The sequence below is a fragment of the Rhinoderma darwinii genome, chromosome 8 (genome assembly GCF_050947455.1).
Source record: "Rhinoderma darwinii isolate aRhiDar2 chromosome 8, aRhiDar2.hap1, whole genome shotgun sequence".
NCBI classification, from domain to species: Eukaryota; Metazoa; Chordata; class Amphibia; order Anura; family Rhinodermatidae; genus Rhinoderma; species Rhinoderma darwinii.
The window spans coordinates 37,173,731-37,194,041 of NC_134694.1; the positions used below are offsets into that span (position 1 = coordinate 37,173,731).

The following is a 20,311-nucleotide window of genomic DNA, read 5'->3' on the forward strand; positions in this document are numbered from 1 at the left end:
CGATTATAGCGATACCAAATATAGAAAAAAACAAATGTAATCTATATATATATATATATAAAAACCCAAGTGTAAAAAATATAGTTTATTTTGTGTCGCCAAATTCCGAGAGCCATTTTTTTTTTTTTCCGTCGATTAAGTGGTATGAGGGCTTATTTTTTGCGGGATAAGCTGTTGTGTTTAATAACTTTTTATTTAATTTTTTGTGGGAGAGGAGGGGATAAAAACAGAGATTCTGGTGTTGACAATTTTTTTTTTTTCTTTTTACAGAATTCACTGCGGGTTAAATAATGATCTATTGAAATAGTTCAGACTTTTACAGACGCGGCAATACCAATTATGTTTATTTATTTTTTTACTATGCTCTAGGGGGACAATTTTTTTTATTTTTTATTAAAAAAACAACTTTATTTTACTAATTTTCACTTTTTTTTTTATTAGTCTGCCTAGGGGACTTCAAACAGTGATTGTTAGATCGCTTGCATGACATAATGCAATAGTAATGTATTGCAGTATATCGTGATTCCGACAGGCTTCTATTAAGCCCTGCCGGAGCCTTAATAGGAGCAAAGATGTCAGACCTGGGGGCAGCCATAGCAACCATTGCCCATCTTCTGTTTTCACGGATCCCTCCATAAACTCAAGTCTATGGGGATCCGTGAAAACGAAAGCCGCACGTGGGCACCTTGGCTGTAAAAAAAAGTCAGTTTCCCCACGTTCATGTGAATCTAGCCTTACCCTTTAATTTCCCCATCATGTTTTAACTTTAACATGTAACAGACTTCTACAACAATAATTAAAAGGATGAAGAACTTTGTTACACACGACAAATCTACCAACGTTTATATAGTGTATAAATTGACGAACAAAAATATTTCACTTTGTTTATTCCGTGTAAGAAATGTACACAAACAAAAAAGTTTGAATAATGTAACAGCAGCATTTGGTGATCCTTTAGGTCTTACAAAGCCTAGTAAACATTACCATATTCCCTATAGATCCCCTCCCGCCACAAGATGTGAAGAATGGTTATAGGTTAATATGAACTATACGTGGCTTGTTTTGAGAAGCACTAAATAGCAAATAAATGCCAATGAATGTTTAGTATAGAGGTCAACCCCTTATCAGTGGAACCATTGTAAAGCAGCCTGCTTTATTTAAGAAATAAAAAAAGAACACAATAAAGACATCAAAATAGTCGTCTTTCCATCTTCATTGACAAAGTGGTAATTTCTAACAAAGTTCATTAAAATACATAACAAATAAAATGGACCTTCAATGCAGCTACAGTTGATAAATGGGCCTCTTCAGCAGAATGAATACCATTCCAATTTCTTTCACAAAGATGTCTAGTAAAAGGTGCTATAAAGGAACATGGCTGAACAGGTAAGAGACAGACTCCCCATTGTGTGTTCGGCGAATGGCTTCTGCCAAGATCATAGAGATGTCGATGACCTGTTGATAGGGGATTATAAATAGACTTTAAAAAAATGATTAAATATCTGATATACAGACATTTCACATTACTATGAAAAACAAATGAAAGCAAAGACGTGATTATGCCGCCATTAGTCACATTATAAAACAGTCCTTGGGCCGGTTTACTTGCGTTTCTCAACTAAGACAAATTAATTTAAATAAATCCTTAAAGGACGGACATCATTCAAAGAGCTATATAAATCTATGATAAAAAGTGAAAAAAAGAAATAAAAATCTTCAGTTAATTATAAAATGTAATCTATACAAATATATTTAATTTATTATATATTATAAGGCTGAAGTGACACGGTTTTGTACAATTGCTAACTTACATAGGATCATATTGAATTACAGGACTGTCGTACATAAGTTTTGTTTTTTTTTTAGCAAAACCAAGTGCTAGTTACTAATAAAGCCGCCAGACAAGTTGGCATGCAGGGCTAAAAGGTGGACACAGAGGAATTTTGACATGAGGATTGAAAAGCTCAGCTGATCACATCCTTTCTCCACTTTCTGGGGAATGATATAAAAAGGTGCTATAAAAAGGACCATGGCTGAACAGGTTTGCCACTGTTCACACTAGCAAAATGGCTTCCATTCTTTACAGGATCCATGACACATCCGTTTTGATTTTGTAATTGATCCCAAACGCTCCCACTGTCTTACAATGGGGCCATCAGGATTTCGTTATACAAGGAATACTGCAGCTATTCTATCCTTCAGGGGCAGAAACCTGATGGAGCAGGATTTTCTAAAAATGAAAAAAATAACTTCCACCATTTTGTTACAGAGAAAAGTAAGGAGTAGTACAGGGTGAATCGTATTGAATTCTATAAAAAAAACAAAAAAAAACCACATTCAATTAGATGGGAATACCTGAATTTTAGGACAATGTCTGATCTTTTCCTCTTGAGGTATAGTATTAGTCACCACCACAGCTTCAAAACAGGCGTTATTAATCCGGGAAATGGCAGGGCCCGAAAATATACCGTGTGTCAAGATGGCATACACTTTTGTGGCACCAGCAGATAGAAGTCTACAGAGATAATAAAAGAGAACTCGTTTTTCCATTTCCACACATCTTCTGTTTGTGTAAAGCATAATATCAAAAAAATACAAATAAATTGGAATAAATCTTTGATAAAATGGTACATTAAAGTCGAATTTAAAAGGCCAATGTAAGAACTGCACTTAGTCACACTAGCAGGTCTAATTTACCAGATATTTCTGCACGTCAAGACCTGTACCAGACCTAAAACCTGCATGCCTCATTTATACCCATCATCCAACTACAAAAAAAAAACAAAAAACACTAAATCACTCCTTCGCTTTTCTTCCCTTGTAGCTCAAAACGATCTGCACATATTACAGAAACTAGACGGAGCAAAATAAAAATAAGTGACCGGATTAAAAAAAAAACACGCAATAAATAAAACTATAGCCATAAACATGTCACATAGCCCAGCCTTAACGCCCCGGTATAGTTTTTGCACAGTGTTCCATATTAAAATGCTTAGACACTTACTTATCTGCTGCGTGACAGATGGTCCCACAGGTATCTGCCATGTCATCAACAAGAATTGCCACTTTATCTTTCACATCCCCCACAAGAACCATACGGTCCACCTCATTAGCTTTTTTTCTTTCCTTGTGTATTAAAGCAAAGTCTACATTCAGTCGGTCAGCGATTGATGTAACTCTAGATGGGGAAAAAAACCAAAAACACATAGTAACAGACCACCTGCTAAAGTACGTAGACACCGATCTAATGTAAGAAAAAGAGAATTTGGACTTGTCATTTCTCTATATTTCTTCAGTCAACTTGATCTTCTTGGGAAACCAATATATCTTCAAATTAAAGTTAATAAAACAGATTTGATGCGTTCGTACACGTTTTAACATTGATGAAATGCAATATCTTACCTCTTCGCACCACCTGCATCTGGTGACACTATGGTACAGGTTTTCCATTCTGCAATATTTTCTCGAATCCATTTCAAGACAGCAGGTTCAGCATATAAATTATCCACCGGAATATCAAAGAAACCCTGAAACAGATAAGAGTTTACTTAACACGCACTGAGCAAGTCTACGATAAATCTTCACTACATGCAGCTCACATGCTCAGCTGCCCATAGATGTAAAGTTTTGTCCATGATATAATGTGTTCTCATTTTTATTTGATAAAAATGATCATTGGAAGCACAGCCTTACTGTACCATAGTTGAAGGGATTAAAGGGGTATTTCCATCTAAGACATATATGGCTTATCCACAGGATATGTGATAAATGTCTGATAGGTGCAGCTCTGGGACCTGCACCTATCTCGAGAGCGGTGGTACCTAGACCACGCCACGTGAGGCGGCTTCTTGTCCAGCTGTTCAATCCCTCAGATGTTGCTGTTAATAGCAACCGAGGCAGTGGTTAGCCAGAGAGAGGGGGCTCCCTTTGTCCTCCAATGCCCACCCCTGGGGGCAGAGAAGTTGCCATGGCAGCCAGGGCCCCACAGTAGAGCACAGAAAAGATAATCTACTGCATCGATCGCACGATAAAGTACCCTAGGGGTATTTAACCCCTTAATGACCAGGCCTGAAAAGGCCTTAATGGGAGGTGTCCAGCCACAGGATAGGTCATCAGTATATGATCGTGGGGGTCCGACACCCGGACAGATAGGCTGCCTCCGGTCACGGAATAGTGGCCAAGCTGCAGCTCTGCTCCTATTCAAGTGAAAAGGAGCAGAGTAGAATTGCTGTTCTGCAACAGTAGGAGCAATCTGCTTCGGACTCTGAATACTGCATACCCTGCATGACATCCGGTGCCTGGAGCAGCCGATTTGTGCGGGGGTCCGGGTGTCTGAGCCCTACCAATCATACTGATGTCCTATCCTGTAGAGAGGTCATCAGTTCTCCACCATGCCTGGACAACTTCTTTAACGAACGCCTAAATTTCAGTTTGAGAAACTGTATTTTATTTATTTTTTATGTGAGGGGGGGGGTGAAAAAGTTCACTGCTTAAAGAGGCTCTGTCACCAGATTTTGCAACCCCTATCTCCTATTGCAGCAGATCGGCGCTGCAATGGAGATAAGAGTAACGTTTTTTTTTTTTTTTTTTAAACGAGCATTTTTGGCCAAGTTATGACCATTTTTATATTTATGTAAATGAGGCTTTCTAAAGTACAACTGGGCGTGTATCGTGTTCGTTACATCTGGCCGTTTTTACTTCTTTTGCTAGCTGGGCGTTGTGAATAGAAGTGTATGATGCTGACGAATCAGCATCATCCACTTCTCTCCACAACGCCCAGCTTCTGGCAGTGCAGACACACAGCGTGTTCGAGAGATCACGCTGTGACGTCACTCACTTCCTGCCCCAGGTCCTGCATCGTGTCGGCCACATTGGCACCAGAGGCTACAGTTGATTCTGCAGCAGCATCAGCGTTTGCAGGTAAGTAGCTACATCGACTTACCTGCAAACGCCGATGCTGCTGCAGAATCAACTGTAGCCTCTGGTGCCGATGTGTCCTCGCTCGTCCGACACGCTGCAGGACCTTGGGCAGGAAGTGAGTGACATCACAGCGTGATCTCGAGAACACGCTGTGTGTCTGCACTGCCAGAAGCTGGGCGTTGTGAAGAGAAGTGGATGATACTTCTATACACAAAGCCCAGCTAGTAAAAGAAGTAAAAAACGCCCCGATGTAACGAACACAATACATGCCCAGTTGTACTTTAGAAAGCCTCATTTACATAAATATAAAAATGGTCATAACTTGGCCAAAAATGCTCGTTTTAAAAAAAAACAAAAACTTTACTCTTATCTCCATTGCAGCGCCGATCTGCTGCAATAGGAGATAGGGGTTGCAAAATCTGGTGACAGAGCCTCTAAGTTATATAATTTATTTTTACAGCGTGTATATAGGAAAAAGAGATTCTCTGCATTTTTTTAATATCCCATCACGTTTTGTGCTAAATAACCTGTTGAATTTATTTAACAGGTTATTACGGTCGTGTCGCTACCTAATATGAGTTGTTTTTTTATTTTTATGTAATGTAGGGGCAATAAAATATATTTTATGCAAAATAATGACTGGTTACATTTTTTTTTATTTTTAATTCCATTAAGGGATAACTTCATCTACCACTTTATTTTTGAATTATAATGTATTGGCATACTCCTGTATGCTATTACATTATACAGTGTTACAGTCTGCTGTTAGGGCAGCACATTGTATGCCCTAACAGCAGGCAAACTGAGCAGACAGCCCTTGGGTCATTTCTAGTTCCCCAAGGTTGCATGCAGAGGGATCCTCCCTGGTCTTCGAAGAGGGGAGTTGCCTTTGATCATGCCATGTCTCACGGACTGCGGCGATCAAAGGGTTAAACAGCTGGGGTCAAAATGTTTGATTCCAGCAGGTTATAAGTTAAGGAGCTGTAAATTACAGCTCCCGCTTAGTGGAGGAGCCCTCACAGGAGCGCTCTTCAGACACTTCTACAGCGACACCAAAAAGACGTTGCTGTACACAATGGACCTGCACCCGCTCCCCCCAAAAGGAGTCATTAAGGAGTTAAGAAAATATTTTAATAAAATTAAAATAAATTTAATAACTTTAGTCGCCAATAATAATTACAAAAAAAAATAAAAAGTAGACAATTGCTAGTCGTTTCTGTAAACATGATATTTTAACCCCTTCAGGACACAACCGGTTTTGGCCTTATTGACCAGGTTTAATTTTTCAAATCTGACATGTGCCACTTTATGTGTGAATAACTTTGGAATGCTTTTATTTTTTTAAAGCAATTCTGAGATTGTTTTCTCGTGACAGTTTAAAGTTAATGGTAGAATTTGGTCAATACATTCAATGCTTGTGAAAAACCATTTAGGCGTTTCACAGGAATTAAAAGCAAAGTGGAGGTTAAACTTCCAAATAAATTATTTTTTTATTTTTTTGCAGAAAATCCATTTTAATCTATTTTTTTCTAAGAAGGTTTTACAAGAAAAATGCAACTCAATGTTTATTGCCCAGATTCTGCGGTTTTTAGACATACCTTACATGTGGCCCGAGTCTACTACTGGACCGCTTCAGGTTTAAAGAGGTCTTGTGGGGCCAAAACAGTGCAAAAACCCCAAAGAGACACCTCAAGGAATTTATCAAGGGGTACAGTGAGCATTTGGACCTCACAGGTTTTTAGCTGAATTTAGTGGAATTAGGCCATGGAAATCTAATAAAATGTAGTTTAAAGCTCAGATTTTTCCATTTTCACAATAGATAAAGGCAAAAAAACACCTAAGGATTTGTAAAGCAAACTCTTCTGAGCATGGCAATACCTCATATGTGGTGATAAACTGCTGTTTGGACACACTGCAGGGCTTAGAAGGAAAGGAGAAACATTTGACTGATCCCAAATTTTGCTGGAATGGTTTCGGCACCATGTCACATTTGCAAAGCACCTGCAGGACCAAATCCGTGGAAACCCCCCAAAAGTGACCCCATTTGGGAAACTACACCCCTAAAAGAATTTATCTAGGGGTATATACGGAGCATTTAGACCCCACAGATATTTTGCAGAATGCATTGCAATTAGGCCGTGAAAACTAGAACTTTTTTTCCACAAAAAATGTGCATTTCGGAATAAAGGAGAAAAAAGTACCCCTAAATTTAGAAGGTAATTTGCATGGCGATTTTGCAGAGTTGCTTTTTGGGCACCATGCATTTGCAAAAACTCTGAGGTACCAGAGTACAGTGAGAGCACCCAAGAAAGAGACCCCATTTTAGAAACTACACCCCTCAAGTCATTTATCATTTGCCTGGACATATGACAGGGCTCAGAAGTGAAGAGCAACATGCGCATGTGAGGCCTATTGGCCCACAATTGCAGGGCTCTGAGGTCAAATAGGGGTTACTACTTTACTATTTTGGTAACTACACCTCTTAAGGCATTTTAAAGGGTGTAGAGACTATTTTGACCCCACAGGTGTTTTTTCATTAGGAATTAATGCGCAGCGGATGGTGCAAAGTGAAAATTGCAATTTTCCACTGATGACATTTTAGTGCACAATATGTTGTGCCCAGTTTGTGCCACTGAAGACAAATAACTCAGACTGTTAAGCAGATTATCCCGGGTATGGTAATAACATATGTGGAAGTAAACTGCTGTTTGGGCACACTGTAGGGTCCAGAAGGGAGAGAGCGCCATTTGGCTTTTGGAGCGCAGATTTTGCTTGATATTAGTGCGGTTTGAGGTTTTACTGGTATTTCAGTTTATAATGTGTGGGCATATGTAAGCTGTGAGAGGTAACCGAAAATTCTGCCATTTTTTTTTTTTTGTGTTAATCGTTGGCTATGAATTAAATTTTTACCTTATTCTGCAGGTCGATATGATTACGTAGATGCCAAAAATGTATGGAACGCGGTGATATCAAATATGCGTACTTTAAAGTTTTTTTTTCCCCTATAATGTAAGTCTTATTATAGGAAAAAATGCAGTTTGTTTTTTTAACATAACTTTTATACAACATTTTTTTTGTCCCACTAGGGGACTTGAAGGCCTGCACCTTGATCTTTATTCTAATACATTGCACTACCCACGTAGTTAGAGCTGTCAGTCATACACTGACAGCAAGTCTACCAGGGTCCATCTCTGGGCGGTGCCCAATGGGCTTCCATACGTGGCAGACCAGGAGGCTATTGTTAGGCCTTCGGTTGCCATTGCAAATTCCGTTTGGAATTTCCAGGCAGATAATCGCTCGCGCCCATAGAGCGCCACGGGGAAAACCACCGCAAAATACGCTTTCTCTGCCTCCCATTGATGTCAATGGGAGGTCAGAGACGAACGCCCGAAGATAGGGCTTGTCGCTTCTTTTTCCCGCTAGACTGTTTTTCCGCTCGCGGGAAAAAAACACCCCCACCTCCCATTGAAATTAATAGGAGGCATTTTCGGACGTTTTTTGGCGCATTTTCCACGTCAAAAAACGTGTCAACAGGTGAACAGGGCCTTACACAGTTAGGGTATGTTCACACGGCCACGTCCGTAACGGCTGAAATTACAGGGCTGTTTTCAGGAGAAAACAGCCTCGTCGTCATTTCAGCCGTAATGGCATGTGCAAGCGCTTGAACTCCGCGTCCATTACGGACGTAACTGGAGCTGGTTTTCCATGGAGTCCATGGAAACCGGCTCCATTTACTTCTGAAGAAGTGACATGACACTACTTTGGCGCAGGCGTCTATTTACGCGCCGTCTTTTGACAGCGACGCGTAAATATACGCCTCGTGTGAACAGACAAACGTCAGCCCATTGCTTTCAATGGGCAGATGTTTGTCAACGCTTTCAAGCCCTAATTTCTGACGTAATTTGGGGGTTAAAACGCCCGAATTACGTCCGTAAATAGGCCGTGTGAACATACCCTTAGCAAACCCCAGTCCTCTCACTGCTGCTCCTGTTCATGGTCGGCATTCATTTAAAGAGGCTCTGTCACCAGATTTTGCAACCCCTATCTGCTATTGCAGCAGATAGGCGCTGCAATGTCGATTACAGTAACGTTTTTATTTTTAAAAAACGAGCATTTTTGGCCAAGTTATGACCATTTTTGTATTTATGCAAATGAGGCTTGCAAAAGTCCAACTGGGCGTGTATTATGTGCGTACATCGGGGCGTTTTTACTACTTTTACTAGCTGGGCGTTCTGACGAGAAGTATCATCCACTTCTCTTCAGAACGCCCAGCTTCTGGCAGTGCACAGACACACAGCGTGTTCTCGAGCGATCACGCTGTGACGTCACTCACTTCCTGCCCCAGGTCCTGCATCGTGTCGGCCACATCGGCACCAGAGACTACAGTTGATTATGCAGCAGTATCAGCAGGTAATTAGCTACATCGACTTACCTGCAAACGCCGATGCTGCTTCAGAATCAACTGTAGCCTCTGGTGCCGATGTGGCCGACATGATGCAGGACCTGGGGCAGGAAGTTTAGTGACGTCACAGCGTGATCTCTCGAGAACACGCTGTGTGTCTGCACTGCCAGAAGCTGGGCGTTCTGAAGAGAAGTGGATGATGCTTCTCGTCAGAACGCCCAGCTAGTAAAAGTAGTAAAAACGCCCCGATGTACGCACATAATACACGCCCACTTGGACTTTTGCAAGCCTCATTTGCATAAATACAAAAATGGTCATAACTTGGCCAAAAATGCTCGTTTTTTAAAAATAAAAACGTTACTGTAATCTACATTGCAGCGCCTATCTGCTGCAATAGCAGATAGGGGTTGCAAAATCTGGTGACAGAGCCTCTTTAAGTAGATACGCTGTGCAGCATGTCTGCTTGTTAATAAAGCTTTTTTTTTCTCCTGCGATGGGGCGGGGCCTGTAACGATTTCACAATTCTGGGCAAATCCAGAATTGTGCCAACTTGAAATGGCGAATTAATTTGATTAATCGCCCAGCCCTAATACACACACATTTTATTAAGCAATAAACATAATTGGTATCGCTGCGTCCGTAAAAGTCTGAACTATTACAATATAAAACATTTAAGATGGTGACGCTGGTTGCACCGCTCATCCTTAACCCCTCGTGGACAGTTTATTTTTTTCAAATCTGACGTGTCGCTTTATAGGGTAATAACTCTGGAATGCTTTTACCTATCCAAGCGATTCTGAGATGGTTTTCTCGTGACATATTGTACTTTGTTATTGAAAAAATTTGCTTGATAAATTCAATATTTGTGAAAAACATTTTTCCAAATTTAAATGTATCTACTTGTAAAACAGATAGTTATACCACACAAAATAGTTACTAGTTAACATTTCCCTTATGTCTACTTTATGTTTGCATAGTTTTTTTCACAAACTTTTAGTTTTCTAGGACGTTACAAGGCTTAGAACTTTAGAAGCGATTTCCTATTCTCAAGAAAATTTCAAAAGGCTATTTTTTCAGGGACCAGTTCAGTAGTGGCTTTGATGGCCCTGTATATTATAAAGTCCCCATAAATCATCCCATTTTGAAAACTGCACCCCTCAATGTATTCAAACCCGCATTCAGAAAGTATTGTAACCCTTTAGGCGTTTTAGGCAAAGTACAGGTGAAATTTACAAATTAAAAAATTTTTCATGCTGAAATTCATTTGTAATACATTTTGTTCTGTAACAGAAAATTTTACCAGAGAAACGCAACTCAATATTTAATGCCCAGATTCTGCAGTTTTTAGAAATATCCCACATGTGGCCGTAGTGTGCTAATGGACTGAAACACCGGCCTCAGAAGCAAAGGAGTACCTAGTGGATTTTGGGGCCTCTTTTTTTTAGGAATCTATTTTAGGCACTATGTCAGGTTTGAAGAGGTCTTGTGGTGCCTAAACACCCCAAAAGTGACCCCATTTTGGAAACTACAACCCTCAAGGCGTTTTTCTAGGGGTATAGTTACCATTTTGACCCCACAGTTTTCTTGCAGAATTTAGTGGAGTCTGAAGATGAAAACCCCCTTTTTTTCTGTGAAAACATAGAATTTGTTCATTTTTTACAAGGAATAAAACAGAAAAAGGACTCCAACATTTGTAAAGCCATTTCTCCTGATTACAGCAATACCCCATATGTGGTCATTAACTGATGTTTGGACTCCCAGCAGGGCTCAGAAGGGAAGAAGCACCATTTGGATTTTGGAGCGCAGATTTTGCTGGATTTATTTTCGGTGCCATGTCGCGTTTGCAATGCCCTGGAGGGACCAAAACAGTAGAAACCCCCCAAAAGTGACCTCATTTTCGAAACTTTGACAAGGGATAAAAGAGAAAAAGCACCCCAGCATTTGTAAAGCAATTTCTCCCGAGTACGGCAATACCCCACATGTGGTCATAAATGTTTTTTTATTAGAAATGAATTAACCCTTTCAGGACTGATCTTTTTTGCTTTTTCACTGCCCACCTTCCAAGAGCTATAACTTTATTTTTCCATCAATAGAGCGGTGTGAGGGCTTATTGTTTGCGGGAGGAGTTGTAGTTTCTAATGTACTGGGAAACTGAAAAAAATTGCGGGTTGAAATAGGACAAAACACGGATTCCTCCATTGTTTTTGTCTTTCACCGTGCGGTAAAAACGCGTTTTAATCTGCGTCTCAATACGATTACGGGGATACCAGATTTATATATTTTTTTATATTTATATTTGTTAAAAAAAAAAAATTGTTTTGTATCATCCCATTCTGAGAGCCAGAACTTTTTTTATTTTTTGGTCGATTGAGCGGAGGGCTTATTTTTGGCGGCACGAGCTGTAGCTTTTTTTTTGTATCATTTTATGGTACATACAACTTCTTGATCACTTTTTAGAACTTTTTTTTTTTGGCGCTAAGGTGACCAAAAAACAACGATTTTGGCATTTTAAATGCTTTATTTCTTACGGCGTTCACTGTGCGCAATAAATTACGTTTTACTTTATTCTGCGGGTCAGTACGATTGCGGCGATACCATATGTATTTATGTGTTTTTATGTTTTGCAGCGTTTTCACAATAAAATTAAGTTTCTATAAAGTAATTTATTCTGAGTGTTGTAACTTTTTTTTGTCAAAAAAGCTGTGGGAGGTCTTGTTTTTTGTGGGACGGGTTCTAGTTTTTATTGGTACTATTTTGAGGTAAATGTGACTTTTTGATCACTTTATATTCTACATCTTGGGAGGGGTGGTGACCCCAAAAAATAAAATAAATAAATTAGATGCTGGCATAGTAGTTTTTCGTTTGCGGCGTTCACCGTGCGGGAAAAGCAACATTATGTTTTCATAGTTTGGGTCGTTACGAACGCGGTGATACCAAATATGTGCATTTTATTTTTTTTCTTATAGCGGTTTAATTTTTTTTCTTTAATAAATTACTTATTGGGAAAAAAACAAAAACCACTTATTTTTACGCTTTTATAAACTTTTTTTTTTCATACTTTTTTTTTTTACACCACTTAGAATATAATGTATTCAAACTGTCAGTGTGATGTCACAGTCACTCTGACAGTAAGTCTACGAGGACCAGCTAGAGGCTGGTCCTCGTAGGCTTCCATACACCGCAGACCCGGAGGCCGTGGCCTGGCTTCCGGATGCCATCACAAGCATCAGCAACCCCCACAATTACATGGGGCCTGCCGATGTGCTAAAAACCCCCTAAATGCGGCGATCGGGGACAGCTGACCTCCCGGTTCCCAATGCACACCTTGTTGCCGACAGTGTGCATCGGGAACGACAGTGACTTACTGTCACTGACAGGAAGCCTATCAGGAACAGCGGGAGGTTGGTCCTGATGGGCTTCCGTCCATGGCAGACATGGAGGCCATTGTTTGGCTTCCATTTGCCATGCTAACTATCGGCAAACCCCGCGATTTCAGACCAGGGTCTGCCGATATGCTAGAAATCCCTAAAACGCAGCGAACGCAACCGATAGCCGCATTTAAGGGGTTAATTCACCGACCGTGTACACCAGAAACAACTCAGTAACTGTACGTCCTCGTGCGGGAAGTAACCTCCCGCAACGACGTATAGTTACTTACTCGTGCAGATAGGGGTTAAGGATGAGCGGTACAACCACACTTTCCACCTTCAAAACAATACACAAGACAGTAAAAAAAAAAAAATTGGAGTTTTAAAAACCAAAAGAATGAAGCTAGATACCTGGATCTGGGAGGCATGAAGATCCATAGTAATTATGTGGTCAGCCCCAGCCACAGACAGCATATTCGCAACAAGCTTTGCAGAGATTGGAGCTCGTGACTAGAAGTCAAATGGGGGAGAAAATAAAAACATTGAGTGACAATTTTACACTATTCACATATGGAAGAGACTGCTTTAGGAAGTGCCACAAAAACTATAAGGCGTCATGCGTACGACTAGTTTTGCAGCCGTATACTATCTGCAATTACGGATAGTATTAAACACATGCTAACATTTAGGCCAATCCACACGACCGAGGTTTCCAGGGTCCGTGCATTGCCCGGATTGCAAAGAAAAAACAAAAACAAACAAAACAGGACATGTCATTATGCGGTCCGGGTTCATTAAAATGAATGCACATCTTGTGTGTGCATGGTCCGTGATTGCGGATGGTCAGAGGATGACTCCGCGGCCCATTCGTGTCGTAATCACTGACCGTAGACACAGCTACAGCCGTGTGCACGAGGCCTAATACATACATGTCCTTACCTTATCTTTCTTATCCTGGCGGGCATATGGAAAGCAGGGAATAACAGCGGTGACGCGACAGGCGGATGCTATCTTGCATGCATTTATCATGATCAGAAGTTCCATTAAGTTGTCATTTATCTCCCCGCAGCCACTCTGGACAATATAGACATCTTCTCCTCGCACACTCTCGCCAATCTCAACACTGCAATAAAGTGGACCACCATATTAGTGAAATAAATTCTAGATGCTCTTCACTACGCACCCAAGTCTAACGACAATCATATACAACATGCTGACACTTAACCCCTTAATGTCCAATGACGTAACTGTACATTTTGGCCGGGGTGGGGGTGGAGAAGTATGAAGCATTTTATACCTATTGACAGCAATGAGCTTCTCACGTGTCGGCCGTGATAGTATAAGTACTCAGCATTATCTGTATATGGATACCCTGTACAATAACCCCTTCAAGACGTTTGTCATATGGATAAGTCATAGAAAGCTAGGGCTTCCCACATTTTGCCGTATCCACACGACAAATGGTGGACAACGGCTCAGAAGCCACCATCCCCGGGTGTTGGCTGAATGTTATAGCCGACACCCAGGGGTAATGGCGAGGACCGAAGTTTGCTCAGATCCCCGCTATTAACCCCTTAAACGCAGCGGTCAAAAGCAATCGCTGCATTTAAGGTGTTTGCAGCTCATCGGCACCCCAGCAGGGCCTAAAGGGCTTCCGCAGCCGGCGGAAAGATGGTGCCGGCTTAGAAGCTGAGCCGGCGTCTTCAGCGGTGGAGGCCAGCTGTATGTTACAGCTGACATCATTCACCTGTAACGGCAGGAGCTGAAGCTAGCTCGGATTCCTGCCATTAACCCCTTAGATGAAGCGATTAAAAAAAAAAATCGATAGCTGCATCTTTGTGGTTGGTAGCAGATTGGCAGCCCTGCCATGCTATAGCAAGGTTGCCAGCTGCTGCTATGGCAACAGGAGGCCTAGCAATGGCCTTCTGCTCTGCATTACGGAAGCAGATTAAGCCTAATCAGGCTTGCTGTCAGTGAATGACTGACATCTAATACAGTGCACTACATAGGTAGTGCAATGTATTACAAAAAGAATCTGACAGTTGGACCTTCAAGTCCCCTAATAAGACAAAAAAAATTAAAAATAAATAAAGAGTTTCAAGTAATAAAACACAATCACCCTTTTTCCCTTGTCAAGTCCTTTATTATTGAAAAACAAACCATAAATATTTGATATCGCCGCGTCCGTAAAAGCTTGAACTATAAAATTATTATGTTATTTATTCCACGTGGTGAAAGGCGCAAAAAAAAAAAAAAAAAAGTAGTAGAAGAAAAGGAACGTAAAAAACAATTCCAGAGTTTCGTTCTTTGGTCACTTTGGCCTACAAAAATTTGAATAAAAAGTGATCATAAAGTCGCATGTATCCAAAAATGGTACCTATGAAAACTATAGCTCATCTCGTACAAAAACAAGCCCTCATACAGCTCCGTCGACAAAAAAAATTTAAAATAGTTATGTCTCTCACAACATGGAGACAAAAAAATACATTCTTTTAACAAAAGTAATATTGTGCAAAGATGTTGTAAAATATAAAAAAGTGCTATCAATTTGGTATCGCCGGAATCGTACTGACCCGCACAAGAAAGTTAAACGTTTTGTTTTTACGCTGTTCACCATGCGTTTTAAATGACACAAGTTAAAAAACGATATGCCAGAATTTGTTTTTGATTACATTGCCTCCCAAAAAAAATAGGATAAAAACTGATCAAAAAGTCACATGTACCCCAAAAGGTACCAAAATAACTACAGCACGTTCCACAAAAAAAAAATAAAAAAAAAAGCCCTCATGCCGCTACATCTATCAAAATATAAAATTAGTTAAGTCAGGAAATAAAAAATATGCAGTTGTACAGGCCCGTGGGGAACATTTCTTCTGTTTCAAGAGATCTATCAAAGCCCTAATATTAGGGAACCAGGAAGGGGAGGGCCCAAACATCTGCTGCAAGCAAGGGCGTCCGTATTATACCAGGACAACACTTTCCCAGCAAAATTCCCCAAACTGTAAAGGTGCGGAGTGTGGACCAAAAGGGGATAAGAAAGGAGATTTATCAGTGAGACACTGGCCTGTGCAGAAAGGATTGTGTCACAGCGTAACACACATCTATGGATTAATTTACCCATTATACCACCAGACTATGCTCCTGATGTACACTGCCCAGTTTACATATGCCCCCACTTTAGAAAATAAAATATCACTAAAACTCCAAACAAAACTACTACCACGCAAAATCCACGCTCCAAAAGCCAAATGGCGCTCCCTCCCTTCTTAACCCTACAGTGTGCCCTAACAGCAGTTTACTTCCACATATACAGCATCGCCATACCCAGGAGAACCCTTTTAACAATTTTTGGGGTGTGTCTCCCCAGTGGCACAAGCTGGGCACGATATATTTGCCACTGAAATGGCAGATTTGGGAAAATTTGCTATTTTTACTTTGCACCATCCGCAGTGCAATCATTTATGAAAAAGATCTGTGGGGTGAAAATGCTCACTAAACCCCTTAAAGAGGCTCTGTCACCAGATTTTGCAACCCCTATCTGCTATTGCAGCAGATAGGCGCTGCAATGTAGATTACAGTAAGGTTTTTATTTTTAAAAAACGAGCATTTTTGGCCAAGTTATGACCATTTTTGTATTTATGCAAATGAGGCTTGCAAAAGTCCAAGTGGGCGTGTATTATGTGCATACATCGGGGCGTTTTTACTACTTTTACTAGCTGGGCGTTCTGACGAGAAGTATCATCCACTTCTCTTCAGAACGCGCAGCTTCTGGCAGTGCAGACACAGCCGTGTTCTCGAGAGATCACGCTGTCGTCACTCACAGGTCCTGCATCGTGTCGGACGAGCGAGGACACATCGGCACCAGAGGCTACAGTTGATTCTGCAGCATCGGCGTTTGCAGGTAAGTCGATGTAGCTACTTACCTGCAAACGCCGATGCTGCTGCAGAATCAACTGTAGCCTCTGGTGCCGACACGATGCAGGACCTGGGGCAGGAAGTGAGTGACGTCACAGCGTGTTGGGGTGCTTTTTTTTCCTTTATTTGTTGAGAATTTTTTTTTTAGCTGAAGATATGTCTTATTGAGAAGGGATTATTTTTTACTTCCACTGCCCAATTCTAATAAAGTCACATGTGGGGTATTGTTTTACTCGGGAGAAATTGCTTTACAAATGTTGCAGTGCTTTTTCTCCTTTAGTCCTTGTGGAAATTAGAAATTTGCTAAACCTACATTTTCTTTGAAAAAAATAAATAAAAGATTTTCTTTTTCTCAGCCTATTTCCAATAATTTCAGCAACATACCTGTGGGGTCAAAATGCTCACTATTGACCCAGCTATTTTCCTCAAGTGGTGTAGTTTCCAAAATGGGGTCAATTGTGGGGGGTTTCCATTGTTTTGGCATCACAAGACCTCTTCAAACCTGACATGGTGCCTAAAATGTATCCTCACAAAAAAAAAAAAAAAAAAAAAAAAGCCCCAAAATTCACTAGGTGCTCCTTTGCTTCTTCGGCCTGTGCTTCAGTCCATAAGCACACTACAACCACATGTGGGATATTTCTAAAAACACGTATAACCTGGGCAATAAATGTGGAGTTGTGTAAATACTTAAATAATAAACGTAATTTTTTTTAATGTCAATTTCACCTCTACTGTGCATTAATTCCTGTGAAAAGTCTAAAGGGTTAAGAAACTTTCTAAATTTTGTATTGAATACTTTGAGGGGTGCAGTTTTTAAAATGGGGTGACTTATTGGGGGGGTTTCTAATATATAAGGCCCTCAATGCCCCTTTACAACTGAACTGGCCCCTGTAAAAATAGCCTTTTGAAATTTTCTTGAAAATAGCCGCAATTTCGCAAAGTTCTAAGCCTTGTAACATCCTAGAAAAATAAAAGCATGTTCAAAAAATGATGCCAATCTAAAGTAGACAGGATGTTAATTAGCAACTATTGTGTGGTATAATTGCCTGTCTTACAAGCAGATACATTTAAATTTAGAAAAATGCTAATTTTTGCAATTTTTCCGCGAAATTTTGGTGTTTTTCCACAATTAAATACTAAATGTACCGAGCAGAATTTGGCAGCAACAAAGTCCAATGTGTCACGAGAAAATCTCAGAAATCGCTTGGATATGTGAAAGCATCCCAAAGTGATTACCACATAAAATGAAACATCAGATTTGAAAAATGAGGCTCTGTCATGAAGGTCAAAAGTGGCCAAAGAGGGAAGGGGTTAAAACAGAGCAGCATGCTGACTATATACATTGTACAAATGCTCAGCAACAATTGACTAAAATTATATAACATATATATATATCTATCTATCTGTGCTTCATATGCTGACCGTCACCTCGCTCTAACCGCCAGGTTCGGAAATACCTCCAAGCCTGGCTTTTTAACCACTTAGATGCCACGGTCAATAGCAACAGCCTTTAGAAAGAGGGGGAGCACCCCCTCTGTCACTCCATCAGTCCCCCCAGTGATGCGATTTTACATTGCCGATGGTAGTCATCCCAAGTCTGCCATCTTTCTGCTCCTATTGAGCTTGCCCCCCCCCCGCCCAAAAAAGTTATGGGTCTCAGAATACACAAAACAATTGTTAATTACAAAAAAAAAAATATAAAAAAATATATATGTATTAGGTTATTTTTTTTTTTGGAACAGTATATATATATATATATATATATATATATATATATATAAAAAGAAAAAAAGACTATATAAATGTGGTAGTCAAAAAACAGAAACCCCAAAAACAATGGAGTACATTTTTTTTTCTTCTTCCAGTTCCACAAAGAAAAAAAAATAAATTCATTGCAGCTACCCAGTACATTATATGTATGCATTTTAAATGGCTCCTGGAAGGTGCCTGACTGAACTCATTGGGGTAATTTATTAAGACTGGCGTTTAATAAATCAGTTCATTAGAGCAAGATGCGACACATAATAGGAGGCAAACTACTCTTAATAAATGTGTCGTGTCTTTTGGCCGACGGAAATGGTTCATGCACTCCCTTCCCCATCGTACATAAAATAAAGTACACTTACCACACCTCTTCACTTCTCCCTGCCGGGTGCTCCCAGGCTCCCTCAGCATGCTGTAGCTCACACAAGTTCCTGATGGCAAGCAGCGTCAGGCTCTTATTTGCAATGCAGCACTCAACGTTTTAATACTGCCTGGTGTTAATACGTTGTACGAGCTGCAGCCTGCTGAGGGAGACAGGATCGATCGGGGAGAAAACGGTCTTGTCTTATGGGGATGGATGGGTTTACATGGCTACATAGTTAAGGTTGGAATAAAAAAAAAAAAAAACACTACTGACAGGTCCAACCTGTAATTCTATCGTGTCAATCCAGAAAAAGGCAAAAACTACCACCAAATTGCCTCATTAGGGAACCCACTTTTTACTCTAGACGTAGAGGATGACCCCTTGTCCTGGTTACAGGCCTAAGTGTAAAAAGACTTCTGACCTGTCCAATTACATATTCGTAGACTGTAATTAGATCGCTCCTACGCGGTCTTTTTTTTTTTTATAAACTATATAGCCCCAAGTTTTGATAACCTTTCTTGGTACTGCAATCCACCTGTTCCCTTAACCTTGGTCGCCCTTCTATGCACCTGTTCTAGTTCAGCCATGTCCTAATGCATAGGTGCCAAATATTCCATATGTGGTCTGCATAGTGATTTGTATAGCGGCAAAACTATGTTCTTGCCATAAGCATCTATTTATTTGCCTTGGCAGCAGCTGCCCGCCACTGGTTGTTAAAGGTAAATGTACTATCCAATAGGCCTAAATATTTTTCAGTACTAGTTTTACCATTTAAATAATTGTAAAATGTGTTAGGCCCAAGTGCATAACCTTACATTTATCCACATTAAATTTAATTTTCCATTTCTCTGCTCCAGGGGCGTTTGTTTTTTTGACTGGTTTGGATGTTGGACTGCATCGGAGTCGAGGACTACTTCGATAGTATTTTTTTTATTCTCAATAAAATGGTTAACGAGGGTTATGTGGGTTTTTTTTATTTTAATAAAATATGTTTAGGTCCTTGTATTTTTTTCAAGCTTTATTACTACCGCCTTAGTGATGGCCGCTGGCTGATTGACAGCGTGCCTTAATGTTAGCCAGTGAAAAGGCTAACACTAACCCCCATTATTACCCCGGTACCCACTGCCACCAGGGGTGCTGGTAAGAGCTGGGTACAATCCAGTAGCCACACATCTAATGATGGTTGGGGACAGGGGGAGCCACAGGCTGTATAATTAGGCTGGGGAAGCCCAAAAACAGTGGGCCTTCCCTCCCTGGCAGTGCTAGCCTGCTACGTTGTATCTGGCTGGTTATGAAAAATGGGGGTCCACACACCCCCCATATTTCATAACTAGCCAGATATAACATAGCAGCATGCTAGCATTACCAGGGTGGGAAAGCCCACTGTTTTTAGGCTTTCCCAGTCTAATACCAGCCTGCATCCGCCCCAGTATCGGTACTGTATCGTACCCAGGCTCTTCGCAGCAAACTTGGAGGTGGTGGGTACCGGAGTAATAATGGGAGTTCGCGTTAGCCGGTGAAAAAGCGAACATTAACCCCCATTACTACTCCGGTAATCAACTTAGTAATGGTCGCTGT

General features: G+C 40.5%; 1 protein-coding gene across 3 annotated transcripts in view; it reads right to left on the reverse strand.

Annotated features, from left to right (window-relative positions):
• Positions 1 to 870: 870 nt before the first annotated feature.
• The window catches only part of LOC142658657 (ribose-phosphate pyrophosphokinase 1), a 32,453-nt gene continuing 13,012 nt past the window's right edge, over positions 871 to 20,311 (reverse strand). For all 3 annotated transcript variants that reach the window (XM_075834247.1, XM_075834248.1, XM_075834249.1), the window contains exons 2-7: positions 13,630 to 13,813; positions 13,102 to 13,200; positions 3,403 to 3,527; positions 3,005 to 3,178; positions 2,356 to 2,515; positions 871 to 1,455 (exon numbers count right to left, since the gene is read on the reverse strand). In XM_075834247.1, the coding sequence (XP_075690362.1) occupies positions 1,363 to 1,455; positions 2,356 to 2,515; positions 3,005 to 3,178; positions 3,403 to 3,527; positions 13,102 to 13,200; positions 13,630 to 13,813 (835 nt within the window). In that variant the 3' untranslated portion in view covers positions 871 to 1,362. The remainder of the gene's footprint in view (positions 1,456 to 2,355; positions 2,516 to 3,004; positions 3,179 to 3,402; positions 3,528 to 13,101; positions 13,201 to 13,629; positions 13,814 to 20,311) is intronic.